The 27,974-nt window shown below is 41.9% G+C and overlaps 1 protein-coding gene across 1 annotated transcript in view; it reads left to right on the top strand.

Annotated features, from left to right (window-relative positions):
* The first annotated feature begins 331 nt into the window (after positions 1-331).
* The window catches only part of LOC311275056 (transmembrane protein 132C), a 165,652-nt gene continuing 138,009 nt past the window's right edge, over positions 332-27,974 (top strand). The window contains exons 1-2 of the mRNA XM_084383247.1: positions 332-713; positions 1,173-1,368. Of these exons, the coding sequence (XP_084239373.1) occupies positions 1,293-1,368 (76 nt within the window). The 5' untranslated portion in view covers positions 332-713; positions 1,173-1,292. The remainder of the gene's footprint in view (positions 714-1,172; positions 1,369-27,974) is intronic.

Genomic DNA, 27,974 nt, shown 5'->3' with positions numbered 1-27,974 from the left:
GAGATCTGCACAGTTCGTTTGCTCCTCTTTAAATTATCTCCCTGCAGAGTCCCCGCTCATTTTTTTTTTACCATCCAACCGCAAAGAAAATGTAATTAAACAAATTCCGTCGCGAGGTGCGGAGCCCCCCTTTCTAATTTACCGTCAACTTTCCTTTTTTCCCCCATCGGTTCGGGGACAAAAAGAAAAAAAGCCACATCCCCATGTGATATGAGCCGGGAATTGGATGGCACAGTACTTGCTGACGTGACGCCCGCAAACCCCTTTAATTTGCCAATCCAGCCCGGAGTGCGCTCCCACCCCACTCCACTCCACTCCCCCCCACCTCGGTTTGCGCACCAGCACTCCCCGGTCCACAGCCACAGGGTGCAGGCCGGCAACAGCTCAAAGGATCCAGTCCACCACCACCTGAATCTCTACACGCGTCTACATCGGAAAGTTGGAGGACTATTTGGCAAGGCATCGCTCGTCACTCGCCGCATCCAGGTGATCCGGAGCGCAGTGAAGGCAGCGCTCTATGAGAAAGAAGAGGAGGAAATAAAAAAAACAGCTGCGCGTGTCATGAGATTGTTGAGGACTTTTTTTCCCGCTCTTGTCGTGGATGAGAATATTTGCAAGGCTGTGAAGAAGATTCTCGGGTGCATTTTTTACGCCACATGTCAGCGGAGAGTGGATGAGACCGCGGCGCCCTATCCTGCGCATTAAGGGGAATGGTAAGAGGCAGAAAAAAAGAAAAAAGCAATCACTGCATCAGTTTCACACACTTGTTTCAGTTTAACGAGGTTGATGCTGCTTCTTTGTAGCCCGGCGGTTGTTTGCCAAGTGTTTCTTTTTCAAAGCACAGAGAGAGACAGAGAGGAATCAGAAAAATCATGCGCGCGTTTAGCGAAGATTTGTCTAATAGGAAACATCCTGTGTGCTGTGGGGTGTGATTGCTTTAACACCTGTTTATTCCTCCAAAATTAGCAGTTGATCTGCGTGAAGAATCAGCAACACGCAGCCGAGAGAGATTCATTCACACGTGCTTTATGAATTCGCCATTTTTACGCGTAAAATAAAATTTAAAAAAACCCAAAAACGACAAAAGTGGACGTCTCTCTCCGGATCAGAAGACAGCCTGTAACTGTTTGTGTGGGCTGACACTGACCGTGCATTCATGTCTGTGCTGGCAGGTGGTGTCGCACGGAATACAACTGTTCTGCTTCAAATGGAGAACCGCTCAGAGGGGATAAATTGCGTGCAAAGTTGCGCGGCTCTCTGCTGAGGGGACTTTATCCATCCAGCCGCCCCGAATGAACACGAGTCCACAGCGAGACATGGGGCCTCTCCGGTGCGTGGGACTCGCCGCGTTCCTCCTGCTGTGCACAGGTAAGACCCAAAACCCCTCGGCTGTGATGCCCAGTGTGCACTTTTTGTTCATCAGGAATTACAGGAACGAAAGGTCACATAATCGAAGGGGCCGTAAATGCATCCGCTGTTATACAGTAGAGTGATTTTATTTTATTCAGTGTGGAGCATTTAATGAAATGCTAATTATTTCCTTTCAGCCAAGGGGACATATATGATTTATGAGACGGATAATTAGCTGTAAGCTGCTGTGGCAGAATACAAAATGACTTGTGATATTAACATGAATGGAGTGTGACAGTTGCCTCCAGTGTGTGTGTGGTGTGTGTGTGTGTGTGTGAGAGAGAGAGAGAGAGAGAGAGAGGTTTTGCGTGATGTAGCAGCAACTTAAATGGGATGCAGTGTGTGAGCGTGGCACTGCAGAGAGAGGGCCAGGAATAACAACAGGCTGCAGACCACCTCTCCAAAAAAAAAAAAAAAAAGAAAGAAAACAGAGAAAAACATCTTTTCATGAAGTCTGAGCAGTTCACTTGGATCAACGTGTGTGTGTGTGTGAGTGGGTGAAGGGTGTGCGTTATGTTTTTGGCATATTTGCATGTGAGATTGTGGATTTTTTTTCTGGAGGGGGGGTGTTATGTGTCTGTGCAAGATGTGTGGGCTTGTGCTGACCTGTGATATGTGGTTACACTCAGTCATGTGTTTTCATTTCTGGCTGTTTACCTGCCAATCAAAGGCGTATGTAAAACACCTTCTCTCACTCGGCCGTGACCACTAGATGACAGAGACGGTGGAGAAATACATGGTGTGCCGTGTTATTACATATTTCATCCCTGTAGCTTCTTTCATTCTTCCAGTCGGTAACATTTCATTGCGGCACTTTGTCTAATGTGATTCCCAGTGCACCAATCAGGTACCAATGAAGAAGCCTAATGGAACAAAGAAGTAACAATCTAAAGAAAAGGAGATATGAATAATCCTTTAAGAATGACTGTAATGACCGCTCACTTTCAAAATTTGAGAGACATTCTGAGAAATGTACAGTTTTGATATACAACCAAAACTCTGTGAGTGTGTGTGTTTATTTACATGACAATGTCCTTGCCAACCCCGAAGGTAGGCAGTTTTTACAAAAATGAACATATAACAGTTAATAGAGTCTAATTTATTTCTCCCTCGCTCTAAAATGGTCAATTGTTTCTCCCTTGTTCCCCATAATCTTGTTTTCTCCCTCTGTAAGAACTTTTAAGCAGCAGTATAGGAACTGGTATCTCATTGTTACCTAATCTATAACAAAATTAACACTGTAAATTTACTAGCGTGCAGGATTTAGTGGCATCTACTGGTGAGGTTGCAACGAACAAATACCCTCCGTCTCACCCTGGCTGCTAAAAACCCTCCGTCAGTAGATCAAGTGTTTGGTCTGTCAGTTCAGGGCTGCTGTGAACATGGCGGTGCGACATGGCAGACAAAGTGGAAGAGGACCTACTTGTGGACACAAAAGGCTCAGTCTAAGTTAACGAAAACTAGTTTTAGGTTATCATACATTGATAAAAAAACGAATTATGAATATTATATTCAATTTCTTCCAAAAGATGGTTCCTAAATGTCCCTAAATTCTGCACAATGCACCTTTGAACCTGCTAATCACAGGCTGTGTCATCAAGGCTTAGCCAATTTCTTTCAAAAATCGCTTCACGTGTAATGTGGCAATTTTGCTAAACCTGAATCAATCAGCAAAAACATCGGTCGGATTAACAAACAGCCAGTTTAACAGCCATTATCTCAAGAACAGTTACTTTATGATAACCAGTCAACCAGCAGCGTACAAGATTCTTCACCATTAGCCTGACAACTTCACGGGGATGACAAGAGACAAGGAGATCACTGCACCCAGCCAAGAAATAGTCCCTCACACAACCCCCCGTAAAACGGTCGCTCAGATTCAGCAGAGCTTCTTCCTGGGTTGTCTTTGGCTTGCTACTTTCTAAAGTTGTGCGTGCAACACAGCTGACAGTTGTCATTTTGGGTAGATCCACCTTTGTTTTAACCTTCAAGTATCTGATTTTGGTGAATCAGGAAATTTGTCACAACCGACCAACCTAATTAACTCCACAGAGGAGGTTATGTTTTCACCCGTGTCCGTTTGTTTGTCGGTTGGTTGGTTGGTTGGTTTGTCAACAGGATTACACAAAAATTATTGAACGGATTTCCATGAAACTTGGATGAACGATGAGTCTCAGCCCAGAATAGACCTCAATAACTTTTGGTGTGGATCTGGATAAAGGGACGGAGCCAGGAATTTCTTCTCACTTTCAGTAACATTGAGGTGACATTTCTGTTAAATGTCCTCTTGATACAGAGCTATCAAGTTTAAAATGAGATTAGGCTTGATTGAATTAAAAGGGACCATTGGCAGAGGTATGCACTCTACTGAGTGCCATTCTAGTTGTCTGATTGCTCATCTTAGTTGCTGTAGTGGATATTGCGAGGGAATTTCAGCTATCAGGTTGATGAGAAAGTAAGGTCACTAAATATGACCAATTGCAGGAAAATCTGAGTGTTGCCTAGAATTTGTACCAACATGATTCAGACCAGTGACTCTTCACCGACCAAAAGCCACTCCACAAATAAAAAACTTGGCCAAAGATTGGTTCACATCTCTCTGGTCACGGCCAGACTCGTATAATCTTTGTGGGTGAAAGTGGCGAGGAGGAGAAAAGACAGATTCCATCCTGTCAGTCAGCCCTCCCCCCCGGTGTGCAGCATCTCAGAGGATATTATAACTCTCCAGCCACCTGATTGCTTTCACCAGGAGGCTCCAGGTTGTCTCCATGAGACACACGCTGACAGGCTCATACTGTACAGGATACCTACACACACGCTTACATGCCGTCAGACTGGCCATCAGGACATTTTGGAAATACTCCATATAGCCTGGCTTGCTATATGATGTGATGCAGGCAGCTTTTTGAGCAAGACAGATGGGAGGATTGTCATCTCTTAGTCAGATGGAAAAAGTTTCAGGGGTGAAAAAGTGCTGTTACCGCTTCACATTCAGACTAACTTATAAAGGTTGCACCACTTGTTGTCAACGACTTTATGACTTACCAAAAAGACCCACTGTACGTCTCTCTATGGAATCGTTTTAACAGCATATTGTATAGTTTTCATCACTTTTTTTTTTTTTTTAAAAAGTACTTCAATGCCTGGTATAAAGGCCACTGTGCTAAACAAGAGTGGGAGGACTCCCACTCGGAGTTTGCCTGCTCTTTTGTATGTGTGTGGGCCCGGCCAGAGTGGATTGGGATAGAAGGTTGAGAAGTTACAAAACCAAAAAATGCATTTAGCCTTAATTTAATAATAACTCTCTCTCTCTTTCTCTCTCACACTTAAACTCACACCCAAACATACACAGGACCCGATCTGAAGCCACAGCCGCCACAGGCATTCAGGCTATCTGACGGAGAATTTGAGAAGTGGTTGGTTCAGATGTCCTATCGCTGCTCACTGTTTATCGTACATCTATCTAAAGGGCAGACTACTTCCTGCATTACAACTACATGTGAGAACTAAATTGCGTGGTCTAGCGTGGACGTAATTCTTAGGATACTGGGCAGAAAGAAGGAAACAGGCAGAGGAGCTGGAACAGCGTCACACTCCTGAAGAGACAGACTTCAGCTATTTTACATAAAATAAGAAGAACATTTCCTACAATATGGTCATTTGGCTGCAGGTTTGTATCCTTGTGAGGCCACCTGTCTGGAAAGGGGTTCCTGGGCCAAACCTAAATGCTATTCACCAGTAATATAAACCCTGCAAAACTTATATGCGGTAGGTGATTTTTTGTAATTAAAAGGAGTTAATGAGCCCGATTAGCAAGTTCCACGAGAGCCCCCAGAGGGCCAATATCCTGCATACGGTAGCACAGTAAGCTTTGATGTTATTTCAACAATATCTTCCATCAGGAACTTTTATACCATTTTTATACCAGAATAAGTGCTTACCTGCAGGTTTTTTAAACGTGGGTAGACCTGCTTGATCTAAGTGAATGACTCCTTTCCCATTGACATTAGAAAAGTTTGCCTTTCTGTCTTTTTTTCTCGTGTATCACGTTCGTCAGAAAACAGGGAATCAGTAAAAAGCAGCATGCAGGCCAGCGATAATATAACGGTGGTTACTTTTTTAATACACCGACTGCAGAGGTGGGTAGTAACGAGTTACATTCACTCTGTTCACCTTCCCAACTTTTTCGGGTAAATTGTACGTTTTGGAGTAGTTTTGATGCAGTGTACTTTTACTCTTACTTGAGTAGATTTTTTTGAGAAAAGTCTTCTGGCCCTACTTTTTCATTTGTTATTTTATGCGTTCATGTACATTACGTTAGGAGGCAGATGGTCAACTGATCCCAGGTCTGCTGCCCTGTCATCCTACCACAGCCACGCCTCCACATGTCTCTGTTCAGAGCAGCAGGAGTATGGCTTTCAAATCGCACTGTCTGCTAATATACAGACTGGGAATATTGTCCTGATGTAAATGCAGCAGATTTTCTAAACAGAAGATGATGATTTGTTATTGTGTCACAAATAGATACAGGTGTCTGTTCAGATCCACAATAAATAAGACTTGGGGAAAAGACAAGAAGTGTGTCACCAGAGATGGAGCAGATAAATACCCTTGACTACTGCAGAGTCATTTGACTGGATATGTAGACGTTATTAACACCCTTTTTAAGTCAGAATCTTCACTGTAGTGTGCTAAAAGCACTAGCGTGAGGTAAACTGCAGGTCGAGCGTGTAAATAAAGTCTTCTGAAATCAGTTTGTGATCTTGATGGTTCTGGCACTGAATGGCTGTATGGAGCAATCACACAGGGTTTTTTGTTTGATAGTTTTTTTTACATTTTAAAACAAGACCCCAGCTACTTCAGTTGTTAAGGAGAATGATGCAACGCTGTTTTGCTGTGAAGCTCCAGAATTGTTTTGTGGACTAAGCTGTGCACTGTTGGTTATTCTGATGAATTTTCTGTCACCTGACGTGTAATGCTTTCACGATGCTCGCACCAAACTTGTAAAGGCATTTGTTCCCCTGCATCAGTTTGATTTTGTCTGTAGAAGGTTTTCGTCATTTTTTAAATTGACCTCTAATAGGCTCAAAATAAGTTGAACTAAAAAAACAAAAGTCAAACTGGGAACAAGTCGTCATTTTTATTACCAGTGCTGCTGCAACCGGCATCTGTACCCTTTTAGAGGCTGCAGTGGATTTCGCAGGCCTCCTTCTTTGGGCTGTTTTTCCCGTGAGTGTTTAACAATTCTACTGACAGAACAGGCGAAAAAAACCTTAGACTTAAAACACATTACCCCATGCCAATGTTAGGAGAGAGGGGGTGCCCGAAGTGACCCTGCACACACATTAAGGCTGTGAAATCCAAACTGGCGTCTGCCTCCTAGAGAGCAAAGTCTCATGGGATATTACTTGCTGGCTCTGAGCATCCTTCGGTTTTAATGCTGGGAGGAGGTTGGCAGGGCTGTGTGCTTCTGGGTAGCGGAGAAGCCTATAGAATAAGCTGACTTTGGAGAAAACCTCCCCACTTTCCTCCGATTTTTAATTCTTGTTTTCTCCCTAAATGGTTCAAAAGGCATTTCCATTGGCTGTAATGTTCATTAGCATAAAGCAAGCACCGGGCTACTTGTTACCGAAGGCACCGACCAAGAAGTTAAAATAAAACGTTGCAGAACAAAGTGCTTAACTTTCCAGAGGCAAAGTCAAAGTTTATCACAATGAAAAGAAACAACATTTAGTCTGTAAAGCAATAGCCCTCGAAGCAAACACGCATTTAACAACAATTTGCCAAATCCCGTGCAGAAATGTACTATCACTGAATTAAATGCTGTGCTATAATGTGATATATGGAGGCTGCCTCGCCCTGTGTGACACTGCAGTTTACACAAGGCTCCAGAGAGCAGCAGAAGTAAATGCTGCACTGGGGAGCCATATGTCACTTATTATAGGTCATAACACAGAGACACAAGTCAGGTTGTGAAAGGCCTGTGTTGAATAAAGTTTGATAGTATAAACCCCAGATTCTTGTATGCTTCCAAAAGCTGCTGTGTACTGTTGTGCTGATCGAATTAGATCGAATTAGATCTAATTAGATACTGAACTAAGCCACTGGTAGTTCTAACAGATGTATATGTCAACCTTGTTAACATAAAGCATGCTTGCACTGGCTGCTTTAATAATATAATTATAAGATATTGTTGTTTCTTTGATGTATTACCTTCTGAGTCAATCCATTAAACAGTTTGACAAATAACAGAGTTGAGGATCATGTAAAATGTCCCTCTGGGAACCCAATGAAGCTTAATATCATTACTGGTGAACCAAAGTAGTGTTATGACATGCTCTGCTTTATTTAAGATTGTCCCTGATTTAACATCGAAAGCCTTTCTTTCTTGAGAAACTCTACACACATTGCAACTCAGACTTGCAGTATATTAATCTTTTGGCTTTATAAGCTGTTAAAACAACATTGAGATATTATAAACATACAAAGTTGTCACAACTGTCAAACAGTTGCCTAATTACAGCAGAAACAGAGCAGAGATATGTGACTGAACGTAGTTATTTTAACACAATGTATGATATTTTCCTAAACCTAACCAAGCAGTTGTGTGCCTAAACCATACAGCAATGTTTTCACAACATTAACAACAGTCCAAAAGTCATAATATATGTCATGGTGCATGAACTTTTTGGTCGCTAGCTTTATTTTGGAAGTCTAAGCGGACATTACATATTACCCATTATTGATAACTTGACTTTGGAGCCATTCACGTCCATAAATGATGCTTGGAGGTAGGCCACTGACCAAGCTGCCGCATTTGACGAGTTGGGAGTGAGAACGTGTTATACAGACATTAACATTTTTTAGCTCAATTTTGGTCTCCACCACATTCTGAGATAAATATCTACATTTACAGTTGGCCATATGATCAACTTTTTTCACCAGCTAGTTGCTAACATTTTCTGTCTGCCATGTGTCATGTAGCTAATGGAATACAGATGGTTATATCTTTCTGAAAACACACACCTGCTACTACTGCACAATTTGAGATTGGATGATCATAGAAAGTCTGGACCAGAAAACCAAAACAATTAGATACAGAGGCTAAAAAGCTCCCTAGAACTGAGTTGGTACCGCACTTTGGGTGAATCACACCTTTATTATGACACGCAGTCATTTGATCCATTGTTGATATACAAAATATTGAGTGGTGCAGCTCTAAAATCGCTTGAAGTACTTTTAACAAGTCGCTGAACTACAATTTGGAAGAATGCTGAATTTTATGAAGGAACACAAAAATATATGAAGAGGAGAGAACTCTCAAGACACCCTTACTAATCAGCAGCTACTATAATTAAAGAACGCCATTTTCCACTGCGAGCTGTAAAACAGCTATTAACCCGCTGAACTGGTATCTATAGTCAGACAATGAGAGTGGATTTTTTTCTTATGAGTTCCACTAGTCTAGACTACTTTCGCTCTGGCTTGTTGTCCCTGCAGACTTTTTGGAGTCTCCACAACCCTAAACACTGCAAATTAGTGTGAGTATTGCTGAATAAAACATGCTGCAGCAGATGGATCCGATGGTGAGAGATGATTGGTTACAGTCATTCCCTCTTTGTTAAAATTTAGTTTTAGTGCATTTGTTCAGCAGCAACAGCTAAAGTAATTATCCGTGCTTCAATTGTTATTGGAAACTTATTTCGTATTTCACTTTTGTAGATTTTTTATTTTTATTTTGTCAGTTCCTGATCTGTATCAGAAACCTGATTTGTGCTATTAGTGGAACAATGGGGCCCTACGTTGTAAGTAGTTGAGGAGACAGGAGACATAAGGGTTAGGGTAACCCATCAGCCAGGCCTAGGGTCAGGGTCAGGGTCAGGGTCAGGGGAGTTGGGGTTACGTCTACACATGTGCCGAACAAATCGAGGCTATGGACTGTGTACTGACAGCAACAATTTTTTCCAGTACAGGTAGTGATGCATTTTACCACACAAGTCGTGGGGCCAATGTTCATACATACAAGTGCAGGACTTTGACTTTTGTTAAGCTCAGGGAAAAATTCTGTTTTGGGTTAAATGTTAAAGTAAATACTACTGTGTGACAGTTCAAGTTTCTGAACATTCAGACGCGTTAATTAAATATCGATTCAAAACATAATCCAGGCAGCTTTATTTTTTGTCAAGGCAATTTTACTTCAAATTACTAAATATCATTTTCAGGGAAAATGGTTCGGTTGAAATGTTCTCTCCCTTGTCAGCTGTGGGTTCATGTGAAAAGCTTACCATGGCAACTGTTGCAGCTGGTGAAGCAGAAAAACCTCAGTTGTTGATGTAAAATAAGCAATAACTTCAGTTCTTTTTGCATCATCCTTAAATGTTTATGTAAGGAAAAAAAGTGAAATATTAATAAGGTCAGTTCTAACTCAGGCATAAATTGTATTTCGGCAATGAACAATTTTTGAAAGAGTCAGTGCATGTGAGGCAGTTCCTGCCCCCTGCTGATACACCCTTTACATCCACCAGGCAAGCCGTATGTTTTTGGGAGAAACGCTCTGAGCATCCAAAGTTCAAATATGAGCAGAAACAGAGCTCATACCTCCAAGGCTGTTTCATTCCCATCTAATTTGAGACAAACACGAGTGGGCCTTTGTTGCCTTTGTCTGCGGTAAATAACAGAACTTTTTGTGAAATGTGGCTTTTTCATCAGCAGAGAATGTCATAAACAGCAGCAGGCCTGCACAGATGAAACTGAAATGGATGGTGTGTTTTTTTGTTTTTTTTTTCCCTTAGTCAGCTAATGGCATTAGCTAATGACATTAGCTGTGCAGGCTAAGTGATTGACGGGAACAGGCTTTGAATTTCCTGCACAGGGAAGAGCTGGGGGGCACCAGTGTGCAGAAAGTCGTTACATATTCATAGTGAAGAGAGGGCCCCCACTGGAGGGGCAACCTACAGTAGAGGGCACTTGTGCTTGTTTTTCCTAACATTATTACCGATGGGCACAATCATAGTGCAATATCAAACTGTAAGAATAAATGTGCGCCCTATTTTGTCCAGTGTGTTCCCTCCCACAGTGTGCTTCCCAATTCCTAATAACTAATAATAGCAATTGTTGATGACGTCTGAAAGAAGCGGCGCCGATCTCTGGCTGCTCAACTCAAATGAAAATCCTGGGGCATACATTGAGTTAAACCTGAGAATTCAGAAAGGCGTAGGCTTTAGACAGCATGACAAATGAGGGGATTTTACTCCTTTAACTATTTCTTCAGTCATAAGACATGGTCATTTGCTTTCCCCGAAATCCATAGGATATAATCCACCAGGGGAAAGAAACGCGAAAAGTGTCTTTCTTTTTTCCCCCCACAGGTTTTGCTTTACTAATAGGATCAAAGACAGAAAGGATGAAAAGAAGGATAATCAATATAGGACGGCATTAAGATGAAACATCGCCCTGCTTTCCTTCTTCGCAGCGAGTGTTTGGAGGATTGGGAATACAGCGTGCCTAACTGCGGCTGGCGCATGAAGATCCGTGCTGATGCACCCCGACACACATAATCACACACAAACCCACGTGCGCAGCATAACTAAAGCTTTTGTGACACATTGTAGCTCCGCACTGTAAACACACACACACGCACAGAGGCACACACACGGACTCATCTGCTTGGGCAAACAACTTCACAGCCACCCAACTGGGAAAGGATCACACTCCGCGGGAGGTCTGGAGACAATTAGCATAACTAACAGAACACTCAGCGCGCACACAGCGAATCAGAAAGCAATGAAAAAGAACCTGCAGCAGAAAAAGACTGTTAACAGCCTTTTTTTTGTCGCTTCCCGTGCGAGAGATTGACAGAGAGAGACCACATATTTCTCTCGCATCACAAGCTTCGGTCCCACAAGACAGCAGAGGTACGGTATGTGTTCCCCTCTATCGCTTCGGGCTTCAACACAGTGCTGAGGTGGCCTCGCGCTGCATCGCTTTACGGAAGAGTAGAGCTGAGAAGTTTTGCAACAAGAGAGAGAGCCAATAACAGTTTGCTTTTCTTGTGTTTCTGAAGGGAGTCGTATCATTTTGTGTCAGTTTTTGTGTGCGAGCGCTGCGGGTACCGGGGTAAAGATTATGACGGTGGTGATGGGAGAGTTATCTGGGATTGCCTGCTCAGGTCAGAGCAGGGCAGTATTGCCTCAGTTTTTCCGAACATGATTGATAACAGTGGAAATGTTCCCAATGGGGTGGCACCGTCCTGAAGTCTTTTGCTGTTTCTGTAGGTGTCCACGGCCACAACTTTTCTTCCCGTCTTTCTATATTTCTGTCTGTCTCGTTATCGCCAGGTTCTTCTGAGCGCCTGACCCCGGTTGAGAGCTGTTCCTCGTTGATTGATTCACCATCAAATGAGAGATGAGAAAATAGCCACTCGGAAAAGTTCTAGCCCAGCACAACAACAGGAAAAAAAAGAGCTCCACATACACAGACGGGCGAATTTTAATTTTGAACTTGATAGACACTTTTGGAATTGAAACCTGAGGGGAAACTATTCCACACCTTTAGGAATGTGGTTCCCAAACCAAGACTCAATTCCCATACCAATTTTCAGCAACACTGCCTCAAGAGAGGTAAATATTGCTGAGAGCTCCAGCCAATAAAAAAAATGTATTAGCAACAACAGGACTTCCATCTTCCGAAAAACCTATATCCATATAGGTGTTAATACTTTCATGCGGCGAGCCAAGTGGAGCTGGGAACTCTTCAACCATGGTGATAAATAGATTAGGATAGCTTCAGGGCTGCTTTCTTTTTTGAAGTAATTGTATAGTATGTTTTAGATTGTCAGAAATCTGCAGTTGTGCATGTAACCTCTGATGCCAACTGCCATGCCTGTACAGCTCTGACAGTTTGTATTCTATATGTTAATGTGCTAACTATGCCCACAGTTGCTTCAAGACATTTTTAACTTCGTGAAGGAAGAGGCTATAGGGCCGGACAGGCTCTGTGGATTGCTTTTCAGCAGCTGTATGTATGTATGGTTTTCTTAGCCAGGAGACACAGATATTGATCGATCCGCAGGCTTCAGGCCGGACCTGAGCCCAAAATTGCGAGCAGCCTTGATAAACTGTTATTGGTCAATTTCTAGTTAACATTAAATGTCCTGATGGCCAGTCGGTCGGCCCTATTAGGTCAGAAAATTGTAATCTGTGCAGCAGTGGAACAGATGTCATCACTGAATGAGACCGGAATGAGAAAAACCTGTTTTGGAGCATCAACTGATGATCTGTGTGGGGATTTGTGTGTGCATGTGTGCGTGTGTGTGTGTCTGTGTGTGTGTGTGTGTGTGTATGTGTGTGTGTGTGTGTGTATTAGCAGTGGTGATAAATTAAAAAAAAAAAGTCAGCTTCTCAATTTTGGAGTGACCTGCCAAAAATAAAGAGAAAAAAAAAGGATCAGATTCACAATAATCAGAAATGCGGATTCCAGACATATGGTCCATATTCTCCTCGTCTTTCCCCTGCTTCTTCCCCCTCCCCCCACCTACATCTCCCCCCTCACCTTCACATCTCCATCATCTCCCTTCGCCCCCACACATCTCCCGACAGTAAATGAAGAGGGAAGGAGTCCCCGTTTCATCTCTTTTTCCCACACGTTCCAGTTTCTCCCATCAAAGAGCAATGCTGACTACACCAATCGAAAAATATCATCAAATTTTAAGAGAAAGATTAACAGCGAAGATGTTGCTGGCAGTTTTTTTTTTTCTCTCGAAACGGAATAACATCAAGATATGCTTGAATTTTACAAGCAAAAATTGTTCACATCCTTCCAATAAGCATTACTTCAGACTGTAAAAAGGAGCAGGATGAATATGCCTATCCACTGTCTTACTGGAGTTGGATGAGATCAATACCACTCTCATGCCTTTACAATAAACACACAGCTACCATCTGCAGCAGTTGGCTTAGCTTAGCATCAGGGAAACAAGGGTAAGAGTTTTACAAGTCTGCCAGTGGTAACCAAACATGACTACCAGCACTTCGAACTGGTTTCAACCAAAGTGTAAAATTGTCACACTGGTTGTGTATTTATTTCAATCATGCCGCCGTTATTTGTGCAGTTGTTTTATTAGCGTAGCTTCCTCTGTATAGCTAGCCAGCTACCTTTGTTTGTAGCTGTACAATAAATTCTCTTCCTCCCTACAGTATTAGGTTATTCTAACAAAACTCAGCTGATTCCATTTGAATTCCTATAAATCCTTCAAAATAATAGTCCCCCGTTATTTTGTTATGTAAAAGCTGCTCTTTTATGAAGCAGCAAAATGATTAATTATTTGGTTTCCACGAGCTGCAACTTCACACAACTCCTAAGGCAGCTGAGGGGGAACATGATGAAACGGTAAAATAAATCAGATAAAAAAGTGAAAGTACAAACAGGGAAGCAGGAGACTCAGTTAGAGGCTGTTAGAGCAGGGGCGGACTCAGTTTGTTTTAGGGGCAGGGGCGAAAAAAATAAAAAGGGCACCGGCTGTATGCAGTGGGGCACCCTCGAGGGCACTTTATCATGTTGTATCTATCATAGATACATTCATTTTATTTCAAACTTTGTACATAATCATATGCCAGGCTAGCAGTTTCCCCCTTACTTCCAGTCTCTATGCAAAGCTAAGCTAAATGGCCGCTGGCTGCAGCTACATATTTAGCACATAGACATGAGAGTGGTATCTATCTTCTCATCCAACTTTCGGCAAGAAGTATTTCACAAACATTAATTCCCTTGAAGATATAGATAAGAAATTACGTTTACTCGTGCCCTTGTCTTTTAAATTCACTGCCCCCTGTTTTATGTGTTCTGTATTTTTATGGATTTGCTGAGTGACAAATAAATAATAAAACTTATATCAGTAGAAAATGCTCCAAGTTCAACACAATACTCTTCCAACCCCTGGTAACTCTTTTGAAATCTATCAGTTTAAATTAGATGTCAATGCTGCATCCATCAACAGCCCTCTGCCTCTGCCACCAGTGACCTAATGATTCATATTCTTTGCCCACCACTGTAATAATTTGTCCAAACCGTGCTGTGAATAGTTTCTCGCATTTTATCACCCTACATCGCATTTCACTTGACCTCTTCTGGCAGCATCTGCTGACCCCTATGTCATGGTGTATTTCTGTAATCCATGTGAAGATCTTTGATCCTCATTTCCAATTTGTCCATCGCGTCTACAGCTCTGTCTGCACTCTATAGTTTAGCCATCCATGGCTTCTGTTTAGAAATCAATTATCGCAGGTAACCGGACCGCACAGCATACATTCTGACTAGAATCAATCTAAATAGAGGAGCAATGCTCAATCCAAGGACTCAACAAGCAGAAAAAAGTTGAGAGAGCTCGTATTTTTTCATTTCCTTCCCAATGCGTCTCCATTGACAGGCTACCAAGATATATGTGAAGAGAGCAAGACATCTGCCTTAATTTTTTGAGGCTTTTGACTCTTTTGACTGGATGCTGTTCCAACATTTGTCAACACGCAGGAGATTTGAGGGCTTTGGCAAGCGGGTTGATCAGCTTACCCTAAATATCTGATCACTTATGGGTCATAATGTGTGTTTTCAGTGCTTTAATCTATGCTTATCACGCTCCTGCACCCCATCCAAAGCAATAGTGATTTTACGATGTCTCTTATTTAGTCGTCCTGTCCTCGTTTCCCACATGAGCAATATACTGTGCTGCTCTGAGCATGCCCAGGGCTCAGATCTGGGCCCAGTGCCTCAGTAATGGGGGATAAATCAGTTCTTAAAAGGTCCATATAGGGGGGAGCCGAAATGTATCCAAAGCTGAAGGATTTAAACAGAGACATGAAATCCCCTTTGTTTCGCTGTGGGCATGAAGCTGAGTGAGTGAGCCTTGTGTGGGCTCTCGGTACCGATCGGGGGCCTCATGGGTGCCAGCATTTTCCAGCAGGTAATTGGGCCTCTCTGAGCCACTGTGTGTGTGTGCGTGTGTGTAATCTCCATGGATACAGTAAGGATACAGGGCCCTCACTTACCAAAGCAGGCCTGGAAGGACACATGCCACTTTTAGTTAAGGTAACTGATGAGGTCGACAGCTGGACTGACGCGGTCCTCTCACGTCTTAACACTCACAGCCTGAGGTGCGCTTTCTATCAGCACTTTCTTTTTCTGTAGTTTCTCGTTCCTCTGCTTGACGGATTCCCAGGAGATGCAAAGGCCGCTGTTGATTTTTGCTTTAAATAATTTCACCTAACAATAGGTTGGGGATGTATCATCATCTAATCTCTGTGGAGCTCCCCCCATGTTTTATAGAGGAGAATAAAAAGTTAGTTTGACAACATGCCATCTCTCTAATTGCTCAGGGCGAGAGACTTTTTTTGCCTCAGGGGACTGGAGAAATCGAGAAATCCTGCAATATATTGACGTGCAGTTAACAAGAGCCGGCAGTACAGTATGCTGCATGTTTGTCCTTGTATTGCTTTACAATCTTTGTTCCACATCTCGCATGCAGGGTGCAGGATCAGATAGCTTTTCTCTATGCAGTGTCTGCCTGTCCTACACAGTTATCTGCAACTACAGATGCACTTTTGTTTAAACCACAGTCTGTTTGAAGAGACAGATATCGCTGGCTCCATGTCTGATACTACACATACAGAGCGGGGCACTTTGTTGAGGTTGTGAAAAGCGGAAGGATTGTCAAAGCATATTAAGTAGGGCGGCAGTGATTATTTTCGTAATTGATTTTTTTTTATTTTTTACTTAGCCTTTAAGATGTCAGATCACCACAGAGCCCAAGGTTTTGTCCGTCCAACAGACTAAATCCTAAAAGCATTTCATTCATAATGATGCCAAACATAAAATCAGCAAAACCTGAAATGAAATCATAAAATGTTTTGGCATTTTCCTTTGACTTGCAAATTATAGTCTGACAGCAGCATGGCTCTAGGGACAGCAAAGTCGATGTCTGTCTGTTGGTCTTTCATCCAGACTTAAATATTCCAACAACTATGTGATTGATCATTATGAAATTTTGTAGAGTCATGCCTGGTACCCAGAGCAGGAATCTTACTCACTTTGGTGATTTATTGACTTTATCTAAGTGCCAGCTGAAGGTTTTTTTTTTTTACATTTCTAGGAAAAATCTGGTAACACTTTATAACAGTCATTAATAAGGCTTTTTAAAAATGTATAACATAACATTTATAAGCCACTCTAATGGCTATTCAAGGGTTTTTACTGTAGATGAACTACATCTATAAACATTATTAACCATTTACAAACATCAAGGGCAACTTTGCAATAAACAGCTGCTAAATAATTGGTATATAAAGCGTTTCATTGTTTGTCAACAGTGAAATAAATATATAATATATAAATATAATAATAATAATATATATTAATAACTAAAGTTACAACACAACAATACATTTAATATGTATTATTGATGGTTATCTGAACATCTACCAAAGCATGGACAGGGAACACATATTAAACTTTGAAGCAACATTATGTAGAAATTGGCATTTGGTGCGATTTGGCGCCCCCCACAGTTTCTGAGAGCAACACCACTGGCGTAAATAAAAAATCCCAGGTCTGTAACAGTTTGTCAGATGTAATGTAGGTGCTAAAACTCATGCCATCAGAACCATGTTTTGTGTTGAAATCTTGATTTTGAAGCTGTTATTTTAAGGTAAAGACACTATATGTTGTTGCTTTAATCAAACTTGTAAAAGTCAACTGATGTTTATAAAGCATTTCATTGTTAACAGTGAAATAAATATAAACTGAAGTTACTTCACTACAAATTTACCATTTATTAATCGTAATTTGTATTCAGAGCTGCCCAAATAACCACCAAATTACTACTTATTTATAGAAATAAAGTAATTATTTGATATATTTGATTCATAATGACTTCAGTGATCCCCTTAATGGTGACATTAACATTTGCTCACACCACAGCTGCCTCACAGCCTCGCAGAGCTGCTAGACTCGTAGTCTACTTTCGCTGATTTTCTGACTTTTTGCTGATTGTGCCTGATGGAAAGTTCAAGCACTAGCATAAAGGGCATTTTAAAAAAGCTCTGCATGTGTATGAGAATTATAAATCACTGGTGAAGAGCGTTTAAATAACCCTGGAGAATAGCGAGGAGGCAAACATTTCCAAATACCTAAAAGATGAAGTCTGTATTGAGACTGATGAAGCCTGGCACTTGAAGCTCTTCTCTTGCGTAAAAAAAGTCTGAACCTTTTGGAGTATTGTTTGTATTAGGTAGGTTGGATTTCCTCATAAACCGGGATACACCTCCAATCTGTTAAACTAATTACTCCCACTTCCATCCCGATGTCGTACAGGGCAGGGGGTTCTTTCATATGTAGATCTGATTAAATTATGCCATGGTGAGCTCATTAGATTGGATTTACATTTAGAGATGTTTTTGTGCTCCGTCCCCCCTGAACCCTCTTAACGCGAGCACCGCAATCACAGGATTCTGATGACCTGACATTTCCTGGCCAGCTTTTCCACTGCCGCAGCACTGCTCGCTCCCACAGTCGTGTCTGCTCATCAAAGCTAGGAAATGGCACCATGCTGCTTTTAAAATACGGTTCACTTTGCTGTATTAAACACTCTCATGGTTCTGTAATGGGTCGGGCTGGTTAATTAAGTGGGCCAGGAAGTGGATCAAAGGCATCTGGTAGATCATTTTGGACCGTATTGGGCGTCACGGCACCAAATTTGTGTCAGTCCGTCAGGGAAGGGGCCGCTTCAATCATTATTGTTTTTAATCGATGATTAACCAGTTGATTAATCTGTGATTCCAACATGTCAACATTCACCAGAAATCTTGAGCAGTTGAACCAAATATTTGTTTATTTGTTGCTTAAGCCGGTCTGTCGATGAATAAATCTCCAGGATGACTGACTGTTTTAGGTTAGCTTGTTTGAAGCAAGCAGTGGATCTAATCGTGAGGAAAAAAAAATTAGAGAGGTAGCCATCAATCATAAACCCACGTTTTTCCTGCTGTCAAATTACCTCCGCGCCATCACACCCACCCCCGACTGCAATTTTATGGGGGAAAGAACACTTTATCTTTCCAGCTGTCAGAGGAATGATCGGCTAGTTGATTATGACGTTATAGCGTCGCGGCACGCCAGCTAAGTTCCACTGTTCAACATTTAGGGATGACTAAGTCGAGCTGCACGCCCTGCGCCGCATGCAGCATGCAGAACACTCGGGGTAAGGTATGTGTATGAATATTAACACCGTAAATTGTCGCCATATTTCCATTTGCTCGCAGCTCTTTCTTTCATAATGATTTTTTTCATTTTTTTTTTTACATTTCTTTTGCTGATGTGATATTACACAGGAGAATAATGGTGGTAGAATAAAAAGGGAGGATTGAAGGCTTATCTGGCTCTGCAGGTGTGGTATTACAGGCCTCTCAATGGGAATCAGACTTGTGGTGTGAAGTATAAGCTCCTGCACTGCGCAGAGTATTCTGTACATAATCCCAGTGCACTTTCCCATAACTGGGAGCTGGGACACAGTGAAGGGCGCACAGTCTGTTGGCAGCATGACACTGACAAGCGGCCACTGAGACGGGGGCACGAGTGCTTGTTGTGCTTTTTGTGCAGATGCGACGCTGCTCCGGCTCAGCGCTGCCAGGGAAGTTTTCCAGTCCGATGAAAAAGCCATTTCTTTCTTCCCTTTCGCACACACAGGAGAAACAGTCACAACTGATGGTTCGATAACGTTATCAGAGGAGAAAAGGCCTAAGAACACTCTTTTCACTGGACAGAAAAACAAGTTAAATGTGGCCGAAACCATTATCCCACTGAATACAACATTATCTCCAAACAGCCTCATTATATATTATTAGTGATGTAATACGTTTTGATGGAACGTCCTTCACAGCGGCGCAGGAAAATAAATCTATTTTCATTATTTATACTAATTTATTTTCGTCCCCCACAGTGTTCGGCTCAGCTAATCAAAAATCAGTCCCAAACTTGTGTTATGTACTCATCTATTTTCATTCCACATTATGGTAAAACGAGACAGTGGATCTGGACCACTGAATATTCAGCGAGTCTTTGTAGACTAATTATAATGTGTGTCTTCATAAACTTGGGGACTGCATGCCGTGACTGAATAAGGCAGAGCAGAAAATAAATTGATTTTTTTGCTTTGATGCAGCTGTGTGGTGCGAGCACGGGTGTCTGATGAGGATGAAATAAAGAAATCTTATTTCTTTTGTATGATAATTTAGGGCAGCTACAGTACGCCGCATTGTGCCGAATCCCTGCCTCAGCACAAGGATCGTGTGGAATCTATTCTGGGTTGTGATGAAGTTAATGAAACATTTTATTGGTGCAGGTCATGTTTGTGGTGTTGCGGCATTGTAATGAAGAAGAATGTTGAGGAATGTTGAGGAGGTGGAACATTAAAATGCCCGCGGCAGGTTCCCGCTCGCTGCTGAATGGGAAATAAGTCCATCATGGTGAAAGCTCGATCAAAACAAGTCATGATTAATGGGAGTTTGGATGTGTGTGCATGTGTGTTTGCTGATTGAGTATGTGCAGCATGTGAGCGCACACGTCAGGATATATGCATACAAATGCACTCATATGAGCATATGAACATATGCAAAGGGTTACGCTGTTACACAAGCATTCAGGCACATTTATGGAAACATGTAAAGAGATAAAGGCCAGCCACAATAACAGGCACCATGATGAATAAAAAAGGGTCTGTGCACAATTTGCTCTCGCCTTGAATTGGTTTGTTAAACACTTCACTTCTTTTAGTATATTTCTTCCTTTCACAGGCGAAAGTTTTAAATTGGAACTTGGAAGTTTATTTCTGCTCACCCTTGAGACAAAAAGAATGCCCTAATGGATAAAGAGACGGCAGGAACTGCTCATGTGTGTCCATCGACATCGGCGAGCGCAAATTAAAACTTTAAATAGAACTAAAAAACGTTCAAACGGCCGCGTTTAGCAATTTCACATCAGTAAAAAACATTGGCACATAATTAATTTTGAGACATCAGCGTAATTAATGCAAACAAATGAGACCATTAGATCTCAGCCACGATTCGCTTCTGTTTTGCATTTCACAAACATGTTAGTGAGATATTCAGAAGTGGCAAATAAAAACGTACTTACCTCAACATAAATCTCAATCTGGAAAGATCGGCGAGCTGGAAGGGAATCGATTGATTGGCCTCAGTAATTTGTTAACAAAAACAGTCAAATTCTCTTATTCCAGCCTCTTGAATGTAAATGAAAGACATTTCAGGATGTCATCTTGGGCTTTTGGAGTCACTGATCGACTTTTTCAACCATTTTTTTTATGACTTTATAGACCAAACAACCAATCGATGAATCGAGAAAATAATATGCAGATTAATTGACAACAAAAACAAGTGTTAGTTGCAGCCCTAATAGGATCATAGATAAGATGTTTAAAGGTGCACTACGTAGTTTTGGGGAAGGAATTTGAATCACTACATAAACAAACTCTTTGTTTTCATGACTGAATAAACAAACTGACCTTAAAGGACAGCACAGTTTCATACTGGTTTACTTTGTGTATATTTGGCGGACCCTGCCACCTCTCTAGTGCTCTGGGGACCTTATTTTCCTCTGAAAACAGCTTGTTTATTCAGTTATGGAAAAGATAAGAATTTAGCAGTATGTATTATCCCCTCATTAATATTGTAAATGTAAATATTGCAAAACTACATAGCGGCCCTTTTAACATCTCATGGAAATGTGATCCTGGAATAAAACACATGCAGGGCCACCAAAAAGCAAACAAAAAGCTATCAGTATCATGTTTGGCTTCACTGTAGCAAAACAGAGCTGGAAACCAGCGACACAGCCAGCTGCATTCAAGCAACTATTCCTGAGTGAGCCCTGACGCAGTTTTAGTCACAGTGCCTGCACAAAGTAACCACACTGGCTGTGTCGCTAACACATATTGCTCCAGAAATACTCTGTGATGAGGCTTCTGGGAAAACTGATGCAAAGTTGGAGCTACAGGACCACTCACACACAGCTGCTCCGCACATATGTGATGTGGCCCAGGATGTGTTGTTTTGACTCGTAAAGCTTCGATCGATCGCGTCTAGTTTTTATTTAGCTCCAGCATTCCACTACAGAGGGTATGCACACACACAGACATGGCTCTCTCTGCCGTTCTTTGATTCAGACAGTGTTTTTTTTTGTAATGAGTAACACACACTATTTGAATAGAGTAACTGACTACAGCACACACAGTGTATGGAGATATTGTTATTGCTAGCTGCAACAGCATCAGCTGGTAATGTTTTCCCCTTCTGAGTCTGTGTGTGCATCATTATGACAAAATCCAAATGTGGACCTGGAGACACCGAGCAGGAACTGTCACAGACGTTGTGACTTTAACAGGTATTTCTATGTCTGTTTGTTTGTCTGTCTGTCTGTCTTTGGACAGATTATGTCAACACATGCAACTGTGCAAGAAGCAGTCATTACTTTATTATTTGAAAATATAAAAATACATTCCATACAAACATTGTAGGCATTTAGTATCCTCTCAACCCCCTCTACATTGAAAAGATGAGCTCTGCTAGTTCACCACATTATAAATTTGAAGTGGCCAATCGTGCATACTGTGTAGCTCCTTAATCTTGAACGTTGAACCTTGAAATGAAACTGTATTTTCAGTTTTTGCACTGTGCATTCTGTAGTGTTTACTTTTCTGGCCAGTGGGGGTTAATTTAACTGCAAAGAAGCAAAACGTTACCCAAAAATGTAAAAAAAAAAAAAAAAATGACACATCATTCTTGTGCAATTCGAGGCACAATTGAAGAAGTGGAAACTTTAGCAAAGTTCTTCTGCAAACAACTGCTTTATCAAGATTTGGAAAAGAAGACTGTGTAAGAAAAGTTATCAGTTCATGAATAAATCAATTGAGTTCTCAAAATGAATTCTGCCTCATAAAAAACACAAAATACTCTTAAATGATAAGAGTTATGAGAGTACAGCTGATTGAAATACTGTCAATCTCTGTAAAAACATGAATCTTTAAAGGTGAACCTTGAAATGAAACCTTTTTTTTTTCTTTCAGTTTTTGCCCTGTGCTTTCCGCTGCATTGCTTTGTTTGTGAACTCCTGAGACAGAGGCTATGGTTCCGGCCAGAGTTAAAGTGAAGTCATAATCGATTTTAAATCCGGCCAGTGAAGTTTGCAGGCCTCCCCTGGATCTCTGCCCTACCCTTACTGCCCAGCTGAAGTGTATCGGCAAAAGAAAAAAGGCACAAAGAATACATGTCAAAGTGCCACATGTAGCACATTTAAGTCTATGAAGAGAAATGTACTTATTATCTCTAGAAACCATAACTTAGTTACATCACTATTTTAATTATTAATCTACCATCAGCTCTTGGGAATAAAGAGCAGTGACTTCTCTACAGGAGCTGGAGCCAGAGTGATGGGGCACACAGGGCTCAGTTGTTGCTGAGTCAGGTCAGTCTGGATCGCCAGAGGGCATCCAGTGAAAATATGGGGGATGTTCTTGTGTTAATGACGGGATTGTCCACAGCTTCTCGTTAGAGAACTTTCTCTCACTTTGTTGAGTTTGCATCGATGGCAACACGATCAAGCTATGACTCAGCACATTGCAACTACTGCAACTTCTGGAACAGTTGCTTTGTACAGCATTTTAGGGTAAAAGTGGATATCGGCTGTTAACCGAAGAATTTGCTTTTGACTTTCTTAGTTAGATGAGGATTTAGGTTCCTAAGGGTCACTTAAATGTACGATATGTAACGTCTGCTGCTAGGGGGCTCTCTATCAAAACAAAATAAAGGATTCTTGTCGAGTGTTGTGTGGAGGGCTGGACTGCTCAGCTGCTTAGAGCCAGCTGGAGAGTCTGGATTAGAGCCAGAACATTTGAGGAATAAACACCTGCATCGAATCCCGCTCTGATCCAGAACCTTTTGCCGTTTCGGAAAGTGCAGAAATATCTTTTAAACTTTTGGGAATAAAAAGTGGATTTATCTTTACTCCTGTTTATCAGCCTGACTGCAAAACCTCAGTTTCTGGGTGTTTATGTTCTGTAATGTTGACTTTCAACTGGAGCTGGAGGGGAAATGTAATAATGCCAGCTTACGTCTAGTTTATAGTGAAGTAAAAAGGTCGTCGTTTTCAGACATTTTAATGCAGAATTCCTACCTATTATATCTTCTAGATACAGCTGGCTGACAAATTAAAGGAACAACCTAAATAATGAAGTTTAGAAACACGTTCTGGTATAATTTGGGTCCACTTGTCCCCTTAAGATGGAGGGGTCACTGCAAATCAACACAAGTTCTTCTGAGTAATCCCCTTTATTGTGTGATGAAACATTTCTCCACTACCAGCATCAAAACACCACATGAGGGAATACCTTTTTGAAAAAAATGGTGTTCCATCCCTCCAGTAGAGCTCCAGAGACTTGTCTAATCAATGCCAAGGCACACTGAAGCTGTTCTGGCCTCGCTAAGACACTTTTTATGTTGTTTTTTTCCTTTAATTTGTCATCCATATGTGTGTCATTAGACTAGAGCACCTGCTTACCCGGGCGCAAGCCAAAAGGTTCTCATTCCCTGCAGAGCACTGACTGTCACAGAAGTGTGTTGTAGCCCATTTGGATGCTGCATGCACAGTTTTGTGCCATTGGATGAGCATGAACATATGTTGGTGGTCAGTGCTTTTAATACTGTCAGGAATAAAACAGGCAGTGGTTTGGGGACAAATGAATCTCAGCAAATGGTTGAGAGGTGGGAGTTAAGGAGCGCAATCCGCAGCTTGTTATGGACTGTTTAAGGGCACTGAGAGGAGGAACGATATCTTTTTTTTAATGCTGTTGGCGACAGTGAACTTTAGAGTGATGGTTTGAATTTTATAGGTGGTGTGAGTTACGCACACCTCTTTGATGCATGGACAGAAAATCTGAGGCCAAGATCACCTTCGGCTTGCCAGACAAAAACAAACGGCGGTAAACAAGGCCGTGGTGAGGAAAAGACATTTCAATCCACAATGCAGCATGAAAAAATCAAATTGAAACCATCCAAAACAGACGAGACGTCTTCTGTGTCCTTCCCAAAAAATGTATTCTTCTCTCAGACCTCACTCCAGGCTGTTGGGGAGATTGTCCCGGAGCCTATCTATTTCACATGCGGCTCTTCACGTAGTTACTGTATATGCTCTAGGCTAACGCTGCTGCTGCTAATCACTTTTATCACAGGTCACCGCTGTCACCAGCTGGGGAGTAAATAAGCATTTGGCTGCTAGTTTTACTCAATCAGTGCGAAAATGACTGTCCTAACCTTTAACGTAAGACAACGAAAACAAGAGCTGACCCTACCTGTTCACACACACACACACTAAAACTCATAATGGAGCATCCACTTGCTGACTGATCGTGGAGGTGGTGGTCCCAGCTGCTGATAATTGAGAGGATGCGTAAATACCATCTGTGTTGCAGGAGAGGAAACTTCACCTTTGCAGGAGTGTGTGTTGCAGGTAAAAAAGACCAGCATGCTGCTAACAGACAACAGACTAATGCCCAGGAGCTGCTCAGTGACCCATGAAAACATATAATAGTGTCATAACAGCCATCTGTGCTGCCTCTGTTGGCTCTATTAATAAATCTCCTGACTAAGCAGAGGAGAAGACGAGCGGGGCATGCAGAACAGTTACATGTCAAGAGCTTCTGTTTCGTACATCTTCCCCCTCTATCCCCCTTTTTCTCTGTCATACACACACACACACTTTCTCTTCCACCAGCTGTCATGTGTGTATTCTGAGGCGATGCAAAATTGTCCACAGAGGCTCTGATGACTCAGGGCCCCAAGCTGAGGGTGGCTCCCCAAAAATAAAATGCCGTCTGTGTTCCTCAAGTGTGTTCTCTTGAATATTTCAGACCTTTGTCTCACACCACTTTGATTTTGTGGTCTTGTTTAACTGCACAGAAGCAGAACTTTCCTGAAAATCTTGAAAATGACACATCACGGCTGTGTTATTTGAGGCACAGGGAAACAAGTAGAAACTTTAGCAAAGTTCTTGTGCAAACAAATACAAGATAGATTTGGGGAAAGGAGACTGTAAGGAAAGTTATCGTCGTGAATAAATCTGTAGAGTTGTTAAAAAGGAATTCAGCTACTTTTAAACCTTGGCACTATGTTCGCAAATTTTGCTGTGTAAATGATTCATACTTACCAAATGTTGGAGTCTGTCCAGTAGATTGCAGCAACACGGCTGCACTGTAATCCTTTGGCGCAACTCCAGCCATCAAAGTTACGTCCACCACAAGTGCTTGTTTTTGCCACTGACAGGCCGAGATAGCTCTTCTGACAACATTATAGACACGGTTCCTACAGCGATAGACATTTTGAGTTAAAACCTTTTTGTAATAAAAAAAAGAAGTCTTGCTCTGAAATCTCAGTGGTGGGAATGTGAGCCAGAGTTAGAGAGAGAAGTTTGGAGTTTACAAAAAAGGACTGCCGGCAAGAATTTATTTCCAAAGTCATGGCTTAATATTTAGCTTCTCCTTGAGCACTTGATGTGTTTCTGGTTACAAAGAGGATCTTACTCTTGGCAGTGGTAAACTTTTTGCTTTATCACTCTGAATACTGATTGCACAGTATGATGGCTGTGGAAAATGGCGAAAGGCCAAATTACGGCATAGCGCAGCTATAACAGGAAGAAACATTGTTTTCCCGGTCGCTATCCCCCCAGGTAACGGTGGAACAATTGGAATCACTGTGGAAACACTGCAAAAGTAAGAACCCGCTGATGGAGAAGGCAAAGAAGTGGAAGAGGGAGAGTGATAGAAACCGAGGTAAAACGAGTGAACAGATTGGCATTCACTCAATGGAGAGCGCTCCAATGTTGTGTCCAAGTCTCTTCCCCTGTTGAATTGTGTTGTCCATTAAAACCGACATTCTTTCTATTAGATCAGTCAGTAATACAAATCTGCCAACTTATTAACTGAGATTGGGGTTTTTAGTTCAAATTAGGATTCCTACGGTTGTTTTTCGCTTTGGACAGTAGCCGGGCCGCTAGTTGTAGCCATGATGCTAAATGCCGCTAACAGTTATACCACAGGGAATTACTGCACTGTTTCCCCTAGTCGTTATGCCCAGGTAACAGTGAAACAACTGGAACAACTGTGGAAACACTGCAAAAGAAAGAGAAATAAAACACAAGTTAGAGGATTGGCATTCACTCAATGGAGAACACTCCAAAAGCTGTGTGGAAGTCTCTTCCCCCATTGATATGATGATCTGCTTACTGATGGTCGGGGTTTCCAAGTCCGATTTGGATTCCTACGGTCGTTTTTTGCTTTGGTTAGTAGCCAGGCTGCTGGCTGCAGCCATGTTGGTAAGTCGCACTAACAGTAACACCACAGGGAAACACTAGAGGGGTAGGAAAGTTGAAAAGTTGTCTATTTCCGCTTTAACAAAACGGCCAATGGAATCGGACACTTAATAATATCAGCAAGTGGCAACTACAAGCCCTTATAGTGGAAATTACATTGGTGCTTAGAGTTTGCCCCAAAGGATTATGTTGCAGGCACTGTAGCCGTGTTGCTGCTGCCAGCTGTGGCGATCTTCTGGACCAATAACAAAACCTTTTGGTAACTATAAATCATGTACACACCAAAATGTATAAACATTAGGCCCAGGTGTAAATACTGTATACCAGAATTCCCCCTTGTGTTTTTGTTGAGGAGGAGAAAAAGGAGAAAATATTGTAGTCACCTCAGGAGAGTCAGTTAGAACAGGTCCTGTTCATGCTCTTTACTCAAACTAACACAAACAGGGGCTCAATAGTTTCATCATCTTCCTTACAGTAAAACTTTTATCTTCATGCATTTGCTCATATGCCCTGTCACCGGAGAATGATTTCAGGGAGAAAAACAGAAGGGGGTGAAAAGGATTGCAACAGGAACCAAAACAGAACTGTGTTTTTGGCACACCATAATTATATTTCAATCATGCAAATGAGCTTGGTTTTGGTAGTTAGAGGGCTGTTGAAGTGTGTAATTGAAAATGCAAAAGATTGTCTCGCATCAAAATGTCGAGGAATGCTCTGGCTGGCTGCTAATCAGAATGGCCCCCACGTGCGGCGCACATTGAATCGCTGCCTCGATCTCTCTAGAATTGAATCGTTTTATCTTAATTAACTGTGCAGAATCCATCCAGGTTTGTGAGAGTGCCAGTTTTCTCGCACCAGCCCCTCTCACTTTTTCCAGTGTGCACACAGCAAGGGAAAAAAAAAACCTCTTTTTCCCCCACACTAATAAATATTTCTGGGTCTGACTGTGATATCGACAAGGAGCAGTGATCGAAGGAAGGGATGCTGTCAGTTTACTGTAGCTGCACAGACTGCTTCTCACACAGATTGCCGGCTCGCTGCTGTCGGAGGAGCTGCAGTAATTTTGCTTGGGAGCATGTTGTGCCACACCTCCTCTCCCTTCATCATTCATTCACTATAGCGTATGTTTTTGTGAGTGTATTTTATGT

Source organism: Pagrus pagrus (assembly GCF_965226575.1).
Source record: "Pagrus pagrus genome assembly, chromosome: 19".
Taxonomy (NCBI): Eukaryota; Metazoa; Chordata; class Actinopteri; order Spariformes; family Sparidae; genus Pagrus; species Pagrus pagrus.
The sequence above is the reverse complement of the archived record's forward strand: the minus strand, read 5'-3'. Positions and strand labels throughout refer to the sequence as shown.